General features: G+C 34.7%; 2 protein-coding genes across 4 annotated transcripts; both read right to left on the bottom strand.

The window, feature by feature from the left end:
- Nucleotides 1-1,487: 1,487 nt before the first annotated feature.
- On the bottom strand, nt 1,488-12,116 carry LOC107025917 (vacuolar sorting protein 39-like). The gene is made up of 12 exons (XM_015226705.2): nt 11,516-12,116; nt 10,565-10,776; nt 9,403-9,534; nt 9,146-9,289; nt 8,469-8,581; nt 6,730-7,156; nt 5,783-6,112; nt 5,137-5,358; nt 4,555-4,797; nt 3,681-4,130; nt 2,485-2,583; nt 1,488-2,161 (listed from the first exon to the last, which is right to left on the bottom strand). The coding sequence occupies exons 1-12, from the start codon at nt 11,955-11,957 to the stop codon at nt 1,961-1,963; spliced, it is 3,015 nt and encodes a 1,004-aa protein (XP_015082191.1). The 5' UTR covers nt 11,958-12,116; the 3' UTR covers nt 1,488-1,960.
- Nucleotides 12,117-13,763: 1,647 nt separating this feature from the next.
- LOC107026337 (interactor of constitutive active ROPs 4) lies at nt 13,764-16,780 on the bottom strand. Of its 3 annotated transcripts, none has more exons than XM_015227269.2 (3): nt 16,434-16,780; nt 15,235-15,305; nt 13,764-15,050 (listed from the first exon to the last, which is right to left on the bottom strand). In XM_015227269.2, exons 2-3 carry the CDS (start codon nt 15,246-15,248, stop codon nt 13,952-13,954), a joined length of 1,113 nt encoding a protein of 370 aa, XP_015082755.1. In that variant the 5' UTR covers nt 15,249-15,305; nt 16,434-16,780; the 3' UTR covers nt 13,764-13,951. The 3 variants fall into 3 exon arrangements, with proteins under 3 accessions (XP_015082755.1, XP_015082756.1, XP_015082757.1); XM_015227270.2 differs by lacking the exon at nt 16,434-16,780 and adding an exon at nt 16,319-16,427; XM_015227271.2 differs by lacking the exon at nt 16,434-16,780 and adding an exon at nt 15,653-16,262.
- Between the last annotated feature and the right edge of the window lie 3,381 nt (nt 16,781-20,161).

Raw genomic sequence — 20,161 nt, 5'->3', positions numbered from 1 at the left:
ATATGATGAAGTAGAAACAGAGTTGCAGAGTAACAAGGCCAGAGCCTGGACCAAATCTAATTTACCCACAAAACCTTGAAACTACAAAGTGAAACCAGGGTCTGGCAGACCAATTGCGATGAATGATTGTTTGATTAAAGTTATGCAAATATTATTATTAGTGGTATTGAGATTAATTATGAGAGATATATAGTTAGTAATGTAGGATGTTAATAATACATATAAATTGACTTCTTTTTAATGGTCCCTGGAAGTTTCGCCATTTTTGCACCTTTGATTACTCGAAAAAGAGGGGTGCACGTGCACTGCTAACTTCAGAAAAAATCATTTACATATATATTGAGAAACTGATAAAAGTTAAGGTATAGTTAATCGTGCACTCATGAAAAGCGTAGGAATAAAATAGAGAATTCATGAGACCAGGGTTTGAATTCAGCTAAAACCATTATTCATCGTATGCACATATCTGAACTAAGATAATATTAGTGCACCCGAAATCTTCAAATTCTTAGTTTAGTTTGCGTGTGATGTCAGATACACCATTTTATTGTATTAAAAAATTGATTTATCGAAAAACAAAGGAGAAATTGACACAAAGACAACCTCAATATATATGATGATGGTGAAGACAATTATACAACTCAGCAAGAGTTAAGTGTTTTATTATTAATTATTACTATTTCCATAAACTCTAATCTCAAGGTCTTTCCCTGACAATATATCATCAACACTAGTTGAGAAAAAAGGTGATGAATTCACCCTTTCGTATTCATCAACTGGTGTTGTTGGGATAGCTGCAATATTTGGTACTGTGATTGTGATGATTTCTGTAGATGTGTCAATTAACCAAAATAAGTCCATAGTGACTAGGATGGATATCTCGAAAAATAGCAATGCAATGACAAGATATGCAAGTTGTGTAAATAAACAACCTTCATGATTCCATTTTGATTGGAAAAATAATTCAGATATACAATCTGACACAAACGAAATTCCACCGAATATATATATTACAAATGCTTTTTTTAGAGGTCGACCGTTTGGTAGAATCTATAAGAATAACTCTAAGTGGAGTGTATGAATTATTTGGTTTGGTGCAATAAAAATAGTATGCATAGCCAAAGATACTTTCCGCATTTATGGTGGAAAAGATGTAAACAAATTTTGAGGGACAACTGAGTCTTTAACAATGCGAATGCATGCATTAAAATCATTGTATTACTAATACGTAGAGATTCATGGTATTAGAAATGGATACCTTAATACACAATAGAATGTAATATAGGCTGAAAAAGAGTACTAAACAAGTTACTAGTATACACAAAGTTAATGCTTGCATTATTTTTTCTAATACACTCGACGAAATAACACCTAAAAGAGAATTGTGTGGGGGATATTTTATGTCCTTTCTCATGTGCTGCCTAATATACAGTTCAATGTTGAGGTTTTGGAACAGTACAATCGGGTTTGCCCAACAAAGAAGGATATACAATTAACAAAGAAATTGAGTATTATTGCATATTAGTTGAACAGTCACAGCCTGAGTTGAAACAAACACTCTTCACAAATAAGGTATAAACCACCTCGAATTCAAGCTTCAATCCTTTTCAATATCGACATCACACAACCTCAAAAATACAAGCTTCGATTTTTAATACAGACATCACACAACCTCAAATGGATACATTCAATTACACATTTGACACAATATACAACATTGTGTTTGTATTACGCATTCCTTTGTAAGAAGCATTCATTCTTTGATAGCAAACTTGAATCACCAGCACATTTCATATCTCTTGGCACTAATCATGCACACACCACAACACTTCCAGAAACACGGACAGAGAGCAGAGGTAACTTGCAGGACTTAATGGCGACTAAAAACTTAAAGCCTCAGAACGTGTTAAACGGTGCTAACATGAAGGAAAGGGATCAATCCACATATAGCATCTCATTATCATCTTTTCCTTGACTGAGAGCCTCTTCCAACTGCCTTCATATTCTGTGAATCTCTAAAGCAAACAAAATGCACAATTGTCTTGCCATTAGGATACACTGCAAAGACACTGGTGCCAATCTTCTTGTTGCAAAGAGAACACATGCTATCACTTGTGATCTTCAAAACTGCTTTTCTTTGACTATACAGTTCATCTTTAACCTGTTTCATACACAGGTTTACAATGAGAGACAACAAATGCAAAACCACAGCGTTAGTAAACAATCTAGTCGTACAAATTAAATACTCCAGTATTATTTTTCAATCTTCCAGACATTCCCTAACATTAACTCAAACAATTGAATTGCAAGGTTGATAATTGGTAATTTCCATAAAACAGAAAAAAACAAAAGATGATTCATATGCCAGTAAAGAAACAATGTACTCTATATATAAACTGTAAAACAAAGCCAGAAAACCCAAAAGACCACATATAGATTGTGTATGTGTCTCTGTTTTATTGGTATGACCATAGTAAAACTTACCTGTAGATTTTCACTTTCTCTCAAGCTTTTTATCACTGAAAAGTTTCGATACGCTTCACTGGATTTTCTCAGGAGAGGTCCAAGAAATGGAAGCAAGTTCTGCATGATAACAAAATGAATCAATACAATACTATAACAGCAAGATGTAAACTATTCTCGCTCATGCACACATATGTACACAGGGCAAAGCTAGAGGCAATGATTCCGCAATTGCAATTTTAGCATGTGCATGAAATGATATTCACTCGAATAAATAAACAATGTCGCATGCTCTATCCCACAGTGATGTATGTGTATTTTCAGAAATCCCTAAAGGGTCTACACTACCTTATCCTCTTATAACTTGATGCCCGGAGTCTATATCTTGTATCGATCATAGGGATCACTCTATGAATAGGTCAATTCTCTGTGACCTCCCACAGTAGAAAACAAAAAGGATTCTGTCCAAAGAGGATCAAGAAGATGCTGACATAATATCTACCAGTGCATGGAGAGTAACATTGGATAGAATTTTACTTGGCTTAGTTGTTTCAAACAGATGATTCTGTATACTTTATTTTTTATGACAAGGAAACCCCCAGCCGCTATGCTTTGGGTGTACACAGGGTAAAACCCCTGTCCTGTGCAATAGCTAGCAAAGCAGACAGGAGATGGAACCCGCACTAGGCAAGGTGCAACGAGCTCGACCCAGAAGGCAAACCCCTTGCTTACGCTGGCAAGGAGTTTCAAACTTGAGACCTCCAAAATGGAAGTTCCAAGCTCAAACCACTAGGCCACCCCAAAGGGTTATGATTCTGTATACTTGAACACTTGAAAGACAGATTGATTAAACTTCACCTTGCAGTTTCCTTAATGTGTATCATCCCAAAGTCAATATTTAAAGATATTATAGATAGAAACATCTAATATGCAGTTTAAGACCGTGACTAATCAAAAAACCACACATTAGGAATTTAGGACATCTTAACGTGATTAGTGTGCAGATGCATAGAGTACTATCACTCTTGAACAGATATCTTAGCTTGTGTTCTAGTGAGTTTTTTCTTTTGCAGAAGCTTTTAGCCAGAGGGGTGGGGGTTGTGGCATGATGCTATAGTGAAGCATGTCTCTGTTTTTTTTTCTGAGCCCATTGATGAAACAATGACCAACTTTCTCATCTAGCTCATGTATACAATCATGTTTTGATGGTTCATTACCTGTAGTTTAGTGTCCCTTGGTAGTAGTTTCAGAGCTTGGGCCCCATGGATCCGATCCCACCTTTTGCTCAAAAGATCCAGCACCTGATCTAGCATAATAGTAGAATCTCTTTCCTCGGCAGCATCTTCTGTATCTCCATCGCTCCTACCACTGTCAGTACCACTTGGACTGAATCGAGTGTCCTCAGCGCCCTCAATTTCAGCAATTTTCTTGAAGCGGCCTCCTTTTACCTTTGCTGGAGTTCCTGAACCAACTTTTGGAATCCCAGGGCTCTGAGATGATACCAGATTAGTAATTTTCTTCTCAAAATTTTTTGTTGTCTTCATGGGATTGAGATAGATTTGCAGTAGAGTCAGGTAAATGTTTCCATAAGATTTTGCGGAATGTTGTTGAAGTCCTGACTCGTACACCCGATCACAATAGGACAGTGCAAGTTCAGGAACATGAAGCTATAAATCAAAGAGAGCAATTCATTTCAGTAAAATGCAACACGAAGAGACAACTGAAAAGACTTCAATGCCTGCCAACAATATTCATAAAATTAGACATGTATTAATGACAAAAAAGATGACATACGGATATCCCTACTTGGGAATGCATACTATCCCAACAACATACAGAGAAAGAAAGGATAAATGCCAAATCCAATGATATAATAAAACTATGTAATAGTGTCTGACCAACTGGTACACTCACTAAAGGAAGAGTGAAATGATAAGCAACTGCCAAGTTCACAATACAATTCTGTAATAATGCTTATGATGAAGAACTTGCACAGTCCATATTTTCGCCATACCTCAAAAGACCCTCGAAAGCACCAATCATTAGATAAAAGACTAGCCTAAAAAAGAGCAGTTGAAGCAGGAAAAATACCTTGTGCACATAAATAGATAGTGCAAGTTCATGTTGATTCATTTTCCCCAACAGAAGTGCACGTTCTTCATACAGAGCATCTGGTGGAAGTCTCTTAAGCAACACCTCTGGATTATACCCGGATATACTCTCCAAAGCAGACAAAAGCTTTTTCCTTGTTGGAGAAAATGTTTTTTCATCCCATTTTTGCTGGGAACTAAGTTCAGCATACAAATCAAGCACTTCTGAGAGATAAATTTGCACCTGCCACAAGTTACTAAGAGCATTTATCATAGTCACAGACACACTCAACATTTTATGTCAGAAACATGAATTGAAGCACAAAAGTTTATCCCCTGATAAACAGTTCTGGAGACAAGATAATTGTTTCCCAGTTTTCTCACTCTTCAACCCAGCTTTGAGTTAAAACTAGTTAAAATGTGAGCTTCTTTCGCCATATCAAAGAGGAGAAACTTAAAAGCCTCAGCTTTCTCACTTCACTAGCAGTAGTGTTTCTTTCATAGCTTTTCTGCAATAGAAGGTACAGTGGGGAAAGAAAGAGAGAAGCTGCAGAAAAAGAGACAGATGAACGAGTGCTCATACCATTTCATTCTGCAGATTCCCGGAGATGCTATTTTCATTCATGGCAAGCATGAGTTCCAGATATGTTGCCTGCATGTTTGGAGCATGCTGTTTTAAGTAAGAATTCACCAAGTCCGCTGGAATATTACCAGACAAGAATAGCTCAATGGTTTGCATAGGACAGCTTTCAAGAACAGGCAATGAGAACTCCAGGACAAGCATGGGGTCAGTTGCACAAAGGGGCTGCCAAAAAGAAGAAAGATATAATCAGGTGTATATTCAATGAAATGATATAATAACTGCATTGACGGAGCTTTAATCCATAATCCAGTAAGAAATTTGATATACCTTGTGCTGAGCACAAATGCAGCATATAATAGGAAAGAAAACCCAGGAATTTCCAGAAAACGCACATGTATAAAAGATCAAAAAAATTAAAGGATAAAATAGAACCCTAAAATTATCAGTCCCAAATCTTGACAATCCTTTCCACAAAGGTCAAGTTGGTAGTTCATGATTATGCTTGATATCTGCCTCGACATAGACCCGTAGCTCATACTGCACTCCAAATTTCAATATAGCTGATCCAAAAACTTTACAAGCTTCCACATCTCTCAAGAAATTAAAACCTAAAAGGAAAAAGATAAAAGTAGATAAAGAGGCATACTTTGAGATATTCAATGACCATATCAGGCTTGAACTTCAATGAGAGCTCTACAGGAGTTTGCTCTGACTTGGACTCTTCTACCAATTGATGGAGAAGTTTAAGTGCTTCACGATGCATTGAATTGCTCCTATAAAGTTCTAGCAGACAAGCATACTGGCTTCTTTTTTGCAGGAACTCCTCACATATTTTCACATCACAGTAATTGAGGACTTTCAGAAAATCTGTAGCTGCTGAGAACTGTCCAGTTAATATAAGAGCTTGAAGAAGTGCAGTGTCCAGTATTGCAGCCATATCCCTAGCGATGGAAGTGATTGGAGCATGAATTCTGCCCTAAATGGATCAATGGAGCAACATTTTAGATGTGAATTAGGCAAGTAATACAGCTAGGTAGAATCATCCCATTACGAACAGCTTTTTGAGGCTCATTAGTTATTTCTTCTTTAAACTGGCTTCTTCCTTAATATACCCACTAAACTAAGCCAGTACTTTTCTATGTAGCAGAATCAGCACTTACCTCCCTGACATTTTGACTTTCAGAAGCTACAAATGAAACCTATTTTCCAGAAGGCTATAAATGATCTATAACTTGAATAATCCATCAGAAAATTTTGCACTTACTAAATCTTTTCTTTCTGATAAGGTTTCGGTAACTAAAAGAAAATCAAACACAGACAGCCAAAAAGGTATTTAGACTTGAATGCAAAGAAAGGTCTATGTTAAACAGCTCAATATAATTTGTGCTGCTTGTTAAACAAAATAATCAACTGGTTACAATTTCCCTTGTGAAGTCTTTGGAAAGCTTTGCTTATAAATACTGAAATAAACTGCTAGTTACATTTACCAAGAAGAGATCTGTTTAATGTGAACTTTGACCTTCAAATGGGAACTTATTCAACAACAAAATATTCCCTCCGGTGGAAGGCATAAAACGAAAACCCAAAGTTTACCTTGGTTGGTTTTTTGGACCGGCTAGTTCCATAAGAAATGAAATTATCTCCGACAGCATCTGAAACAACCTCTTCAGTGCCCTCAGTTGTGGCTTTCTCAACGACACTGTATCTTCTCTTCTGTAAATACTTAATCAGAGCCATCAAAGTGTTGTGACTCATTTTTTTGGATTCTATATCCATTTCATCAGATTCTAAGACATGTGAAGGCGTAGAATCCAGATCATCTGACAGACCAGAGGAAGCTCGGGAGAGATACGGTGCATCCCCAACTTCCACAAATTTCTGTGGTTCAGGTATGAAAGATGATTTTGGAACAATAATGGATGGATATAAGGCAAGTACATAGGTGAGTTCAACTTGAGATGCCAGAAAATGTTCCATTGCTTCTTCATAGCTCCCATTTTCAAACAGGAAGTGTGCATATCTGTATCAAAAACTTGTTATCATTCTTCATGTATATTCGTTTCAACACTTCCTTTTTTCTTTCCTTCTTCTCAAAACTAACAAAAAATGAAAAATTAATGACTAAAAGTACAAAAAATGAAAAAATAATGACTAAAACTACAAAAAATGAAAAGAAAACTAAAAAAGATAAGAAGCAAGTCCTAGCTAGAAACTTTTTGTCAGTCAATGTTCATATTTGATTTAGTTTCTTCATAATGGTGGATGGCTTCCATGCTAGCTTGTACACACCTTGACTAATCCATGTTACCTTAAATCTCCACCAACACAAGTATTGGGCAATTCTGCCTACCAAGGTTTAGCTAGATGAGAAGAAATCACTTAGTACTTTTTTGTCTTTGCTTGAATTTGAATTTAAGTCTCCAAGGTTTGTCCTACTTCTTTGACCACTAGGCCACACCCTTGAGTCTCTTTTCGAATTTCAGCTTTTCCAGTAAAAAGGGAATACTGGCTATAAAATTGAGCTGGGATAGTTTCCTGCTCAAACCAGTACTGTCAGTCTTACTACTCATGTGTATTATGGAATTAATTATTTTAATACCACTTTACCCTAAATATTAAGTGTTCTTGAAAATAATCAATATTGATTAGAGTGCAATTTATTGGAAACTGACAAGGGTAAGGTAGTAAAAATAAACCTTTTATTATGATTTCTTAAGGGGCGTGCACAAGTGAAGTGTGACAACTAATATGGGACGGAGGGAGTACAAAAGACTCTTCAACTCCCTCAAGTGCTCCTTTGTTTTTTCCAATATGATCCACATAATCCTAGAGATGTGCTTCCCATGCTCTACTTCTCTACCTCTTTCTTCTGAACTTCCACGCTATCAATATGCCTTTAACACAACCAAGTAACACACAATCAACTCTGAACATGTTCCATGCTACATACCATTACAATACGCCAGACCAAAATGGAATAACAGATGATTAGTGTATGCTCCAGCATAGATGTTTCCATTTAGAAGCTTTACCATTAGGACTTCACAGCATGCTTTGACCGTTCAATTTAGCATTAAACTTCCCTCACTAGAGCATAACTTTGATTTGTGTTAAATGTAAGAATGTATACACCGTAACTTTGATTTAAGCGAGGTACTATTGCAATTGAACTTACAATGTTAACATAAGAAGTGGTAAAGAGGGGGGGGGGGGAGAGGGGAGGGGACAATGACCAAAGTAAAACATTCATTAATAGCACAAACAAGAAGGTGCTGACAAATATCTAAATGAGATACCAGTACCATTTTTTTTTTGTTTGGGGAAGGGGTCACCTTATATGAATTGATTGCTCCTTTGCAGATCTAAGACTTGAATCTTCTGGTGGTAGCAATTTGCACAAAGCCAAGGCCTCCTCAAAGTTTCCAGAGGCTGTTAGTTGTACAATCTGCATCATATATTATATATGAATAAGTTGGGATCACGCTCTCACAATAAACTCAGTAAATAATGGAACCTTTGTGGTTCTGTTCCTGAACCTCTTGATCTTAAGTGGGTACAAAAAGTAAGAGGCTTGCATGTATTAGGGAAAAAGAGAGAAAGCCCATAAGGCATTTGATAAGTGAACCGTTAAAATAAAAAACGATTGACTGATAGTCTGAGACAACTCTGTTAAGCATGTACAAAAGTATAGAGCACTTTAGTTGGTTGTTGACCAGCGGAAAGCATTGCAGAGGTCTCATAAACAAAACTAATCATGACTACTTACAACTTGCGATATTGATTTATTTTGCAAGAATTAGACAATCCGTTATTGATTTATTTTGCAAGAATTAGACAATCCGTTTGTGTGCCTAAGGCATTCTCAGCTTAGTCATAACAAACCTCAGTTCCTCCAAACGAGTTGTTCAGTTACACATCATAAATGTGGTACAGTTCCAATACTGGAGTACAAGCATAAGCAAGATAGTTCAACATAATATTAAACTAAACCTGCTGAAGTGACAATTACCTGTGCACCGAGAGGAACAGGGAAAAATCCAAAAACAGAATTATCAAGAGCAACAATGACAGCATTGTTGCTTCGGACAAGACGACGAACATTCCGAAGGACAACTGTTTGAATCAAAGGATAAGGAACACGAAGAGAGCGTATCTGCAATTTTCCAAAACATCAAACTGCATTATCATTTCAGATTACTTAGATCTAAAGTTATTCACTTAATAATGAACAAAAAGTACGGATTAGCAAATGAACAATAAAGCTACCTCAACATGTCGCGGTAAAAGACCTATGGCATAGGGCTTCTGAACAACAACAATTGCAGGAGCCTCTGACCAACAAACCCTGCCCTCTTGGATCAACTTTCCATTTTGGTCAACTAAGACACCAATATTATCCTGAAACAACAAAAATTAAGTATAGTGGTGATTTTCAAACATCCTTTTTTTAATAAGTAAAGGTAATTTTACTGGAAAAAAAACCAGAACCAAGCAAACTGGTGTTGATTCAATACACAAAAAGAAAACTGGACAGTTAGTTTTCAAAGATTTGGACTTTACTCGGGAGAAGTGAGAGATGATCCAACAGGGCTTCATCAACTAAATCATAGAGAGTAGACTATAGATTCTCTGGAATCAACATCATCAAGGGAATAAGAATGGAGGGAGCATCATAAGATGAAATAGTTCTGAAGTAAAAGTATCTTTTCTCTGCTTTATGGATAGAATGAAGCTCTGGTATGTGAATTTTGAAAAGAACACTTTGGGAAGATGGTCAGCCTCGCTCCACAAGGCAAAATTGGTGTGTACATGAGTGTGGAAAAGAACTAAAAGGCCAATCAACTCAATGCAATAATGACAGTGATAAGCTTTAGAAGAATGTTGAAAGACTAGGAAGTGAATAGAATAACTGAATTTCTCAGAAGTTTGGAACATTTCCCAGGTAACACAGCAACTGAAGACAGATTATTTTTGCAGGTGCATAGCAAAGGTATTTACACGGTAAATCCGCCAATGTAGTACGCATGCATAGTGGTCAGCAGGGGCCCAAATGACCTTGGAAGCATATGTGGAAACTGAAGATACCCTACAAGGTGGCAATTTTTTCTTTTGGCTGGTGATAAAAATCATGCTCGACTCAAGACAACTTGATGAACCGGGGGTTGCAGTTGTGTTCAAAATGTGTTGTGTGGTAAGGGTTGGAGTTGACCAGCTTTGGCAAGATGAACTGTCAGATCTTATTTCATTTTTGATGCAAGGAAAAAATCCTAGATGATGCTGAAACATTGATAAAAATCATAGAATCCCTGTACGAAGAGCAAGGAGATATTTTGCTTCTTTTGAAATGTCAACATGGTTTATGCACAACCTTTGTGCTGATGAGATATAACATTATTACCTTTCTAAAAAAATAGCATTGTTACATTACCTTGCCCAAAAGAAGTTCTCCAGAGGGAAGAGGCACCACAAGAGGTGTGGCGATCCTCCCCGAAGGAAACACCTCAGACAATGCACCATTGGTAGTATTCAATATCATGTACTCTCTTCTAATCCCCAAGCAGATATTCTCACCACACCAAGACATCGACTTGACTGTGTCAGGAACTCCAAATTCTTTCACCTCCACAAATCCTCTCCCCCCTATTGAAGTTTCAAAAAAGAATCAGATTACACTAACAGAACTCCTATAGCACAAGAAAACTACTATCATCAATATCCAAACTTCTTTGAGCAAGAAACCTGGAAGTCAAGTCAACAAGTGCAAGAAGGAAGTATTTATGGGCACTTACGATACTTGTGTTAAACTAAAAAGCAGTGAACAGAAAACTATACCTCCCTCCAGCTATTTTTGGATGTCAAAAAATGTTTTGAACCATTCCATTTATATACAACTTCCGAAAATTCAAATCATTAAACTACTTAAGAAACCGGCATTATTTGATGTTTACTGTATCAATTATCTTTTCAACCATGAGTTTAATATTTTCTTCTACTTGCCGTACTGTAACATATAAATTAAGTTAATATCTTTATGTCTGCTCAAATATTGTCATATTTTAGTAGCAAATACAAGGGGCATAGCTAATTCCGCAAGATCTGCAAAAGGTTAGCTCCCTTTCAAGGTTATTTCTCCACTTACCGGAGGCAAAAACAGATACAGACTGACTTCTTTTAGCACATTTAACGATAACCTTTATAATGGTAAAGCATAGCTCTAATTATGTTAGTAACATCATACCACAGGAAAAACACTTCCTTTCACATCTAGTAGACAATGAAGGACACACTCACTCATCCAAAATCATCAGAAATGCATCAATATCAAATTTTCAAATTTCAACTAACAAATATCGGAATAAACTACAATTCAAGTAATTACCATCATGTCTAAAGATACAAACCCTCTTCTGCCTCCCAAAGCATAAAAAACCCCTTTTATCATCCCACGAATACACATTTGCACCTTTAGCCTTAGTAATCACAGCTAAAGTCTCCAAATTAGGCAACCTATGGAAGGCAATAGACTCCGAAAGGGAAAGCAGGAGTTCTCTTGAGACAAGGACTTCCATAGCCAGCATTTGTCTTCTGGAGAATCCATTCACAGTTCTTTCAAGCACATATCGTTCCTGCTGAAGCCCTAAGCTCTGGTTGTGGTAATCGGACGGCGGAGATTGACCGGGAACTGAGGATTCAGGACCATAAACACGGAGGGATCCATCGGAACAAGCAACAAGCAAATTTGAACCATAAGACTCGACAGCATCGATTTTCGTCGGACAACTATTGAGAAGTTCGAAGGAATCGTAGGCACTGTGCACCATCTTTTTTAGCTTTCTTCTTCTTCTCCGATTGATTTTATCTCCGATCAAATTTCTCTCCGTTCAACAGTCCACGCCGAACGACGTCGTCTTGACATGATAATGCTCAACTGGAGCATTTGTTACAGTTATATGCTTTGTCCCGCTCTTTTTGGATTTTGTCTAAACTTTACTATTTCTCGTCCTATTTTACTTGTTTTTATTCAAAATAAATAATTACTCTATTATTTAAAATAAATATAATTAATTATTAATTTTTATCTTTACTCTTAATAAACAAATATAAAACATTATTCTGATAAAAAATAAAATCATATTAAGTTGAGTTTGAGGAATAATTTGATCAAATAGATTGGAGGCTGGAAGTGGTATAACTTACTTTAGTCACATGTCATGTCAAAATTAGATTATGATATAATAGAACAATTATAAACTCTCACACACACATAGTTCAATATGATTATAATTATAAAAAAAAAATGATATATGAGTACTCGAAAATATATGCAAAATTTTGAGTCTACAATTTCACAATGTAATTGACTGGTGCACTTTCAGCATCATAGTAACAAGGGGGTGATTTACTGGTGTTTGAACTTTTAACTTTATTTGTCTCACAGATAAAACTTCAACTTAAACTACTTTCGATTTTTGACGTTGAAGATGGACGAGAAAACAACATTACTATGACTGACACCCTTATAGCAAAGGGGATGGGGAAAAGGATGTGTTGCATACTTTCCATTCATAAGAAGCAACAAAGAACAACTGTAGACAATAAAATTCGTGTCGAGAAAACAATAATCAAGAACGGAAAATTATAGCGACAATCGATTTTATTATTTCAAATGCGAGTATTACAATCTCTATAATTCCTCTGAATTCGCCTTTTCAAATATAAATTCAAGGGCTTTAAAGCTTGTTCTTGAATCTATGATTAACTTGAACTTTATCTTGATCTTGACTTTTATTTGAACTCAAGGGCTTCGAGCTTGTTCTTGAATTCGGTGGTCTTGATCTTGATCGTTCTTGAACTTGAATGCTTGAATTCTTAAACTTGTAGCTTTGTAGAGAATTAAATGGCGTTTGTACCACAGAGTTTCTCTAACTTCTTGTTTAGAATTTTCTATCTCTTTTCTGAATTATGAGGACCCCTATTTATAGTTTTAGAATAGAGGAGTTGCAATTGGAATAGGATTCCATTCAGCCAATCAGATTAAAGTGACATGGCATTTGGGCTTTATGGAGCGGGCTTGTCATCTTTGAGACATGTCATGATTCTATTGGTTTTCTTATTTGACTTGGCATGCCACATCATCTGCACACGTGGCGCCAAGAAGGGCTCTAGAATGAGATGAGATTGGGTTTAACAAATTGGGTTCATCCAATGTAGCCCAAATCAATTAATTTAGACTTTAATTAAATTCATATTTATTGGACTTAAATATTTAACTCAATTTATATCAATCCACAATATTTATTTGAATTAATATATTTATGAATTCAATATAATCGGAATCATTTTATAAATTTATATTTAATAAATTTTAAATGATTACAACAACATTAACAAGCATTGTGGTTTGCATATAGAAATTAAGAATTACTCTTTGTTATGACTTATGATCATGTATATGGCTTGTGTAATCCCATTGTGGAGTATGAGGAGGCCAGAACTAGAATGTATATAAATCTTAGCTACTTCTATGGGAAGGATAGAGGTTGTTTCTGACAGACTCTAGCTTAAAAATCTAATCTCACACAATGCACCAGAATTTTATCATCCACCAAACACAAAACGCTCAAAACTATGGAACTAAAGGCATTGCCCTGAATGACAGGTTAAGGCATATCAAGCTAATAAGATACTGATAACACAGAAATTTAAACTCAGCTAGTATTGGCCAGATGCCAAGAACAAGATTCATACATTAGCCAATAAACATAAAATGGCGAGCGACCATTTAGCTGGCAAAACATGACAATCAAAATGATACTTATTTGTGGCCCTTCTTCTTCCAGAGGTCACCAAACATCTTAATACCAGAACCTTTTCTCTTGCCATGTCCAAAAACATCGTCTGAATCATCAACTAACCCTGGTGAACCCAAGTAACCGCCATATCCGCCAACACCTGGTTCAAATACATTACCATAGTGCTTATCCATTGATCCACACCTCTCCGGTAGCCTTCTCCCATTCATCTCCATGCCTCCTCCTGATAATATTGCTGCTGCAGCATCTGCAGCTTTCCTCCATTGTTCTGTTTGGACTCTTAGTTTCTTCATTTCATTTTCTAATGCCTCTTTTGCCTTTTCAGTGGCTTCAAGTTTCTCCTTTATGTTAACTCCATCATTCTTGCTTGTTTCCAGCTCTTGGGCTACTTGGTTAAGCTTGAGGCTTGTTTCATCTTCCTTTGCCTTAAGGGATGATATCTCTTGCATCTTTTCATTCAGCTCCTTTTTCAGGTTTTCATTTTCTTGGCTGAAAACCTCAAGCTCTTTTTCTTTCTCCTCCAACTTGGATTTCAATGAACTTATCTCTTCATCCTTCAAGTTCAGCTCTTCAAACGATGGTTTCACCGATTCATCAGGTGAAAGACTTGAACTTTTCAAGTCATCTTCAGCAAAGGGGTGGCTAATTTCAACATTTGGAGGAGTTAACTTCTCAACTGGAACTTCAAACACATCCGCTTCTTTCATTTCATCGTCCTCATGAATTTCATGAGTCAGGTTGATTCTGTTGTCATCGTTGGTTTCTTGGATTTGGTCAGAATCAGCTACAGTTGGCTTCTTGGTTTTCTTCTCAAGCTGTTCTTGAGCTGCTTTTTTTGCAGCCTCAGCTGAAGCTAACTGCCCTTTAAGGGACTTGAGCTCATCCTGTGCTTGGCCAAGTTGGGATTCCAAATCTGCAATTCTAGTTCCAAGTTTCCTTTGATTCAGTGGATCAGATTGAGCACCACGTGGTGAGCGACGATCACCTAATTTAGGACTCCGGTCAGTCACTGGCCGATGGTGTATAGGATCAGACTCGGAGCTTGATGTTCTAAGTTGCGAAGGGGCTCGAGGAGATTGCCTTTGAGGCATTTCTGATCCCCTATACTCTCAAAAATTGAAAAAGGAAGTTGCTATTAGATACTATGAATATTAAGTATGTAACATTTAAGAATGATAACAGTCAATAACAAACGCGACACGTATAACCTGCTACATGTTAAAATACATGTTTACATTTACTCATACGGCTTTTAAAGGGAGTGCAAATCATCCCAAGAACTCACCTTGATCTTGGCATTGTTCCTTCTTAAAATGTTAAATGATGCAAAGCTACTAAAACTTCAAAAGTCTTGATCTGTGGAAGTGAAGGATCAATATCAGTTTTAAGTCAACAACAACATATCAATTGTAGTCACACAAGCGAGGGTGTACTCAAGACCTTGCCCCTACCTTGGGAGGTAGAGAGTTTATTTCCGATACACCTCGACAAGATACTACAGAAAGGCATACTGAAAAAAGGAACAGTAACTACAACATAACAATAGGATAAATCGGTTTTAAGCATATCAACACAATGCATCAAGTTCACCACATTGCATTGGAATTGAAAGTTTTCAGAAATAATTTCAAGAAAGTAACATACAAACACAGCAATAGAAGCAGGAAACACTAATTTTGAGTACTAATTCAATGAAATTACACCTATTAGCTTTTGCAGCAAAGCCAAAAATGTCCAAGAACACTTCTTGTAAGAGTGTAACAAATAACCCACCAAAGTAACTAAGTAATAAATCCAACAGTGACATATACAAAAGAAAAAAGAAAGAAGCATGCTTTTAGAACAGAGCAAAAGGAAAATTTGCAGACACCTTTACCCATGCATATGTCAATGTCATTGAAAATGTGCACATGATATCCTAATAAAATAAAATAAAAGCTAGAAGGGGTTTCAAATATTAAATTTTCATATCATCTTATTTATGTCTGTTTGCATGAATACACTCAAAATGTTCACCAAACTGAAGATCTATCTAACAAAATGACGAGCTATATTGTCGAACTTTTCAAAAGTATTAATACACTCATATCAAATCCTTGAAAAATGCACTTTGAAGAGTCCGAACAATATAGAACGTGAAAGAGAATATAAACTAGAATTCTTTGAATGACTATAGTATTATAAACTCAAAAAGTGAGATTTGCTCTTATTTTAATGTTCTTGAAAGAGAATCACAAATCACTTTTGACCAATCAAACACAAGTCCTTCAAAAGGAGGAAACTATGATCTTTACAAAGACAAAAACAACAAGAAAAGACAAAAGAAGAGAAAAATAGAGGTATCAAGAAAAACATCCCTCAATTCTTACTTGTTCTAAGCAAAAGTTGATACAACAAGCCTTGAGAATGAAAAAATGAAAAACACCCACAAAGCAGAATCAAGAAAAAGGCTTTAGCTTTTTGTTGATGCAAGAGCTTACTTACCAGCATTAAAAGCCCTTTCCTTTTTCTTGAAAAAGAGAAACAGTATACTTTGAGTGGAGCAGTAGAATTTTCTACCTAAGTGAGTGATATTTTAAAGATTTGAACTTTGAAATGTTTGAAGTTTGAATTAAAGCTGGGTGGCAGAGTGGAAGTGGGGGGGAAGAGGACAAGAGGGTAAATTTTGAATGATAAAAGTAAAGGGACACCAAATAATGTCAATGTGGTCTTGGAAAAAACGTCTTTTCTTTCTTTGAGTTTTCTATTCTATCGATGTTCGGTATTTGCATTAAAAATTTCATTCATATTTAAATAGGTTTTAAATTCCATTTTGAGGTAAGACTATTGATGAGAAATGTCCTATGTTGGAATGGGAAGAGAATTCGCCTTTAGTCAGTTTTTAGTGTGTGAATTAGTCTTTAAAATTATTTAGACGTGATATAGGAGGGCACCACTAGATTGCGAGATTATAAATATACTCTTAATCTTTAAATATCATGCTCTGAACTAGATACTAAAACCTCGAATAAAAATATTTAAATCCAAACACGAAGAGTATTACATCGGAAGAAAACTTTAAATTCGTTATAAGATTTGGGTAATCTTCAGTGATAAGAGATAATTCTCATTTTGAAGAAGTCCATCACTAACAATGGCAAAGGTTACTTTACTATTTTTTACTGTCCTTTTGCTTCTTTTCAAACCACTTACCTTTCTTAATTACTGATTTATTTTTCTCTTTCTCAGCATTTAAATTATGGATAAGAGTGAAGATTATTTAACCTTTGAATATCACTCACTATAACCAAGAAAAATAATATATTGGATTTTGAACCATTGAAGAAAGGAACTATGTGTCCCATTAGGTAATTGAGACAACTACTAAGAAACAATTGAAAATTGAGTTAGCATTATTTTAAGTAGTTTTTTTTTTAAAAAAAAAACAATAAACATTACACATCCCTTAAAAGAATAAACGGAAAAGCGTCTAAAATACCCTCTAAGTATTGGAAATGGTAATAAATTATCCTCCATCCACCTATTGGCTCCAAAATATCCTTCTCACTCACCTATTAGGTCCAAAATACCGTTGTCATCCACCATTTGGTTCAAAATTGACCACTTATTTAACGATTTTATATTTAAACTATTTAAATATTTTTTTAAATACGTGGCGCTCAACTATTTATTTTAATTTAACTTATTAGTATAATTTATAAATCAATTCACTACCCATCATTACTAATTAAAACCTCCAAATTAATAAATCACTCACATTATTAATGCAACAACAGAAAAGCTACTGCCAATTGAGTATTTTTTAAAATTTGAGTCGAAAATATCTATAGGAGTAAATTTCATACATTCAAGTGTCTAAATAAAAATTATCAATAAACTTAAAAGTCTGACTATGTTCATCTTAATTATTCTTACGTCTCAATTATGTGATGTTACTTCGTAGGTAACTTTTTTCAAAATAATATATTAAAAGTTTTAAAACAAATCATAAATATTTATAAAATTATATTTTTAAAAAGTGCATGAATTAATTCGGGATGTATCACTTCTTTACCTTTATTCAAAAATTTCTAATTTAATCTTAAAGGAGAAACAAATTGAAAGTGTCCTCCTAAATAAGCGGCTCAACATAAATTTAATTGGGTCTTCGATTGGACTCGAATAATTTTGGATGTCATTTTCATTAATCTATAATTTCATCGTGTTGTAGTAGTGTTTATGACGATTTTGATATTATAGTTGGATTATTAATTGGGTGGGGTTTAGTTAGTAATGGGTAGGTTGGTTTATAAATAATACAAATAAATTAAATTATAACCAATAGTTGAACATCAAGTATTTTAAAAATAGTTTACATTTAAAATTGTTAAATAAGTGATCAATTTTGAACTCAAAGGTGGATGACAAGGGTATTTTGGAGCCAATAGGTGGATGAAAAGGGCATTGTGGAGCCAATAGGTAGATAAATGGTAATTTTGTACCATTTTCAATACTTCAAGGATATTTTAAACTCTTTTCCGAAGAATAAATAAATTAAATACATACTTTATCATTACAGTTGATGGTAAAGATAAAACATAAAGAAAAATAATTGTATTTGTAAAAAATTAATTTTACGAATATAATAGACTAGTAAAATGAAAAGGAGAAAGTACTGAAATATTCCAATTTCTTCACTTTTAAGTTTCAAGATAACTTTTTGCTACCCTTTTGTTCAAGTAGTAAAAATGATGTTGTCGCCGATAAAGAACGTGGTAAAACGCCAACTATTTTTTCTTATTATTTTTAATTGAAAGTTTTGAGTTTGAAGTCTTTTAAATATGAATTTATCCCTTTATGTGAAACTTTTTAATGAAATATTTAATTTAATCGAGTTCTAATATGATTATTGATAATAAAAAACAAAAGAAAAATGATGTTGTCTATAGTCCATAACGTCATATTAAGTAATGATGATTATACTTTTACTAAAAGGCAAGTCTTTACGATGTTAATTAACTTAATCATGGAGGTTTACGATGTTTAACACTATTTTATCAAATTTAATTATTAAACAATAACATACTTAATATAATATTTATTGATTTGTTAGATAGCTTGTAGACCTTCGGCTCAAAAGTAATGTTTGAGATAAAATTTCATTAATCCATCCTAGACATAATCCAGCCATTAAGCAAGAATCCAAATAATTAAGACATTCCAATATTTTATTTTATAAAAGAAAAGAAACAACTTTTGTTTTTTTTTAACACTTGATTTTATCCAAAGGAACTACTTCAAGTACTAGGTCCCTAGACTAGACATTCTGGATATTCATGAATAATTATTTAATTAGTTTTAGAAAAAAATTCAAATCAAGACATTGAAAAATGATTGAATCATGAATTAATCAAGTGGGACTCAACACCAATTAAGAATTTAGATGGGTGGCCCATGATTATGTTCAAAAGAAGTAGCTGGGCTTTAATATATGAAAAAGGAACATTGCATGTGAGGTCTAAATGCATCCCAACTACTCCATCGAATCACAATCAGAGCGGAGTCAAGATTTTTAATAATAGAATTCAAAATTTGAGAAATAAACGAATTAGTGAAGGAGGGTTTGATGTCTGTCATACTTATCTAAAAATTAATTTTAATCATGTATATATAAATAAGAATATTTTCGCACAAAAAAATTCAAATAAATCCCTAAATAATTTAATCATGTATATGTAAATAATAATATTTTCGCACAAAAAAATTCAAATAAACCCCTAAATATAATGCTGGCTCCGCCCCTGCATCAACCCCCCTCAAAAAAATATTAATCAAATGCTATGATCTTTTGATTTATTTGGCTTCACACTCGATTACTAAAAATACTATATTATGTGTATCTTATATATCACGCGTTCTAGATTGCTAATACTTGTTTAATTTTTAAAGTGGATTTAGAAATTTTGCAAGAACCGATCTCGCCAGGAGATGTTTCATACATGTGTAAATGAGCTCCATACCGAACAAAGTTAAATAAGACTTCAAAATAAAGTGACTAATATAATGAATAGACTTAAATTTTTTACACGTAAACTTTAACTTATTTTGATTTGGTTCAGATCTTAAACGAAAAATGCATGGATTGTACATTAATTAATCAGATGATGGGTCATAATATGTGAATGAAGACTTTTCGTATTATAGGTTAAATGAAGAATTGATTATCATGGGTT

Source organism: Solanum pennellii, chromosome 7 (assembly GCF_001406875.1).
Source record: "Solanum pennellii chromosome 7, SPENNV200".
NCBI lineage: Eukaryota > Viridiplantae > Streptophyta > Magnoliopsida > Solanales > Solanaceae > Solanum > Solanum pennellii.
Note: the sequence above shows the minus strand (reverse complement) of the source record. Positions and strands in the feature narration are given on the sequence as shown.

Excerpts from the sequence above, each read along its gene's own strand:
- LOC107025917 (XM_015226705.2), bottom strand. The coding sequence starts at position 11,957 with ATGGTGCACAGTGCCTACGATTCCTTCGAACTTCTCAATAGTTGTCCG. Across the intron at positions 4,798-5,136 it reads GGAATCTGCAGAATGAAATG|GTGCAAATTTATCTCTCAGA; the intron begins GTATGAGCACTC and ends AACTTGTGGCAG. Across the intron at positions 4,131-4,554 it reads TATCTATTTATGTGCACAAG|CTTCATGTTCCTGAACTTGC; the intron begins GTATTTTTCCTG and ends TTTGATTTATAG.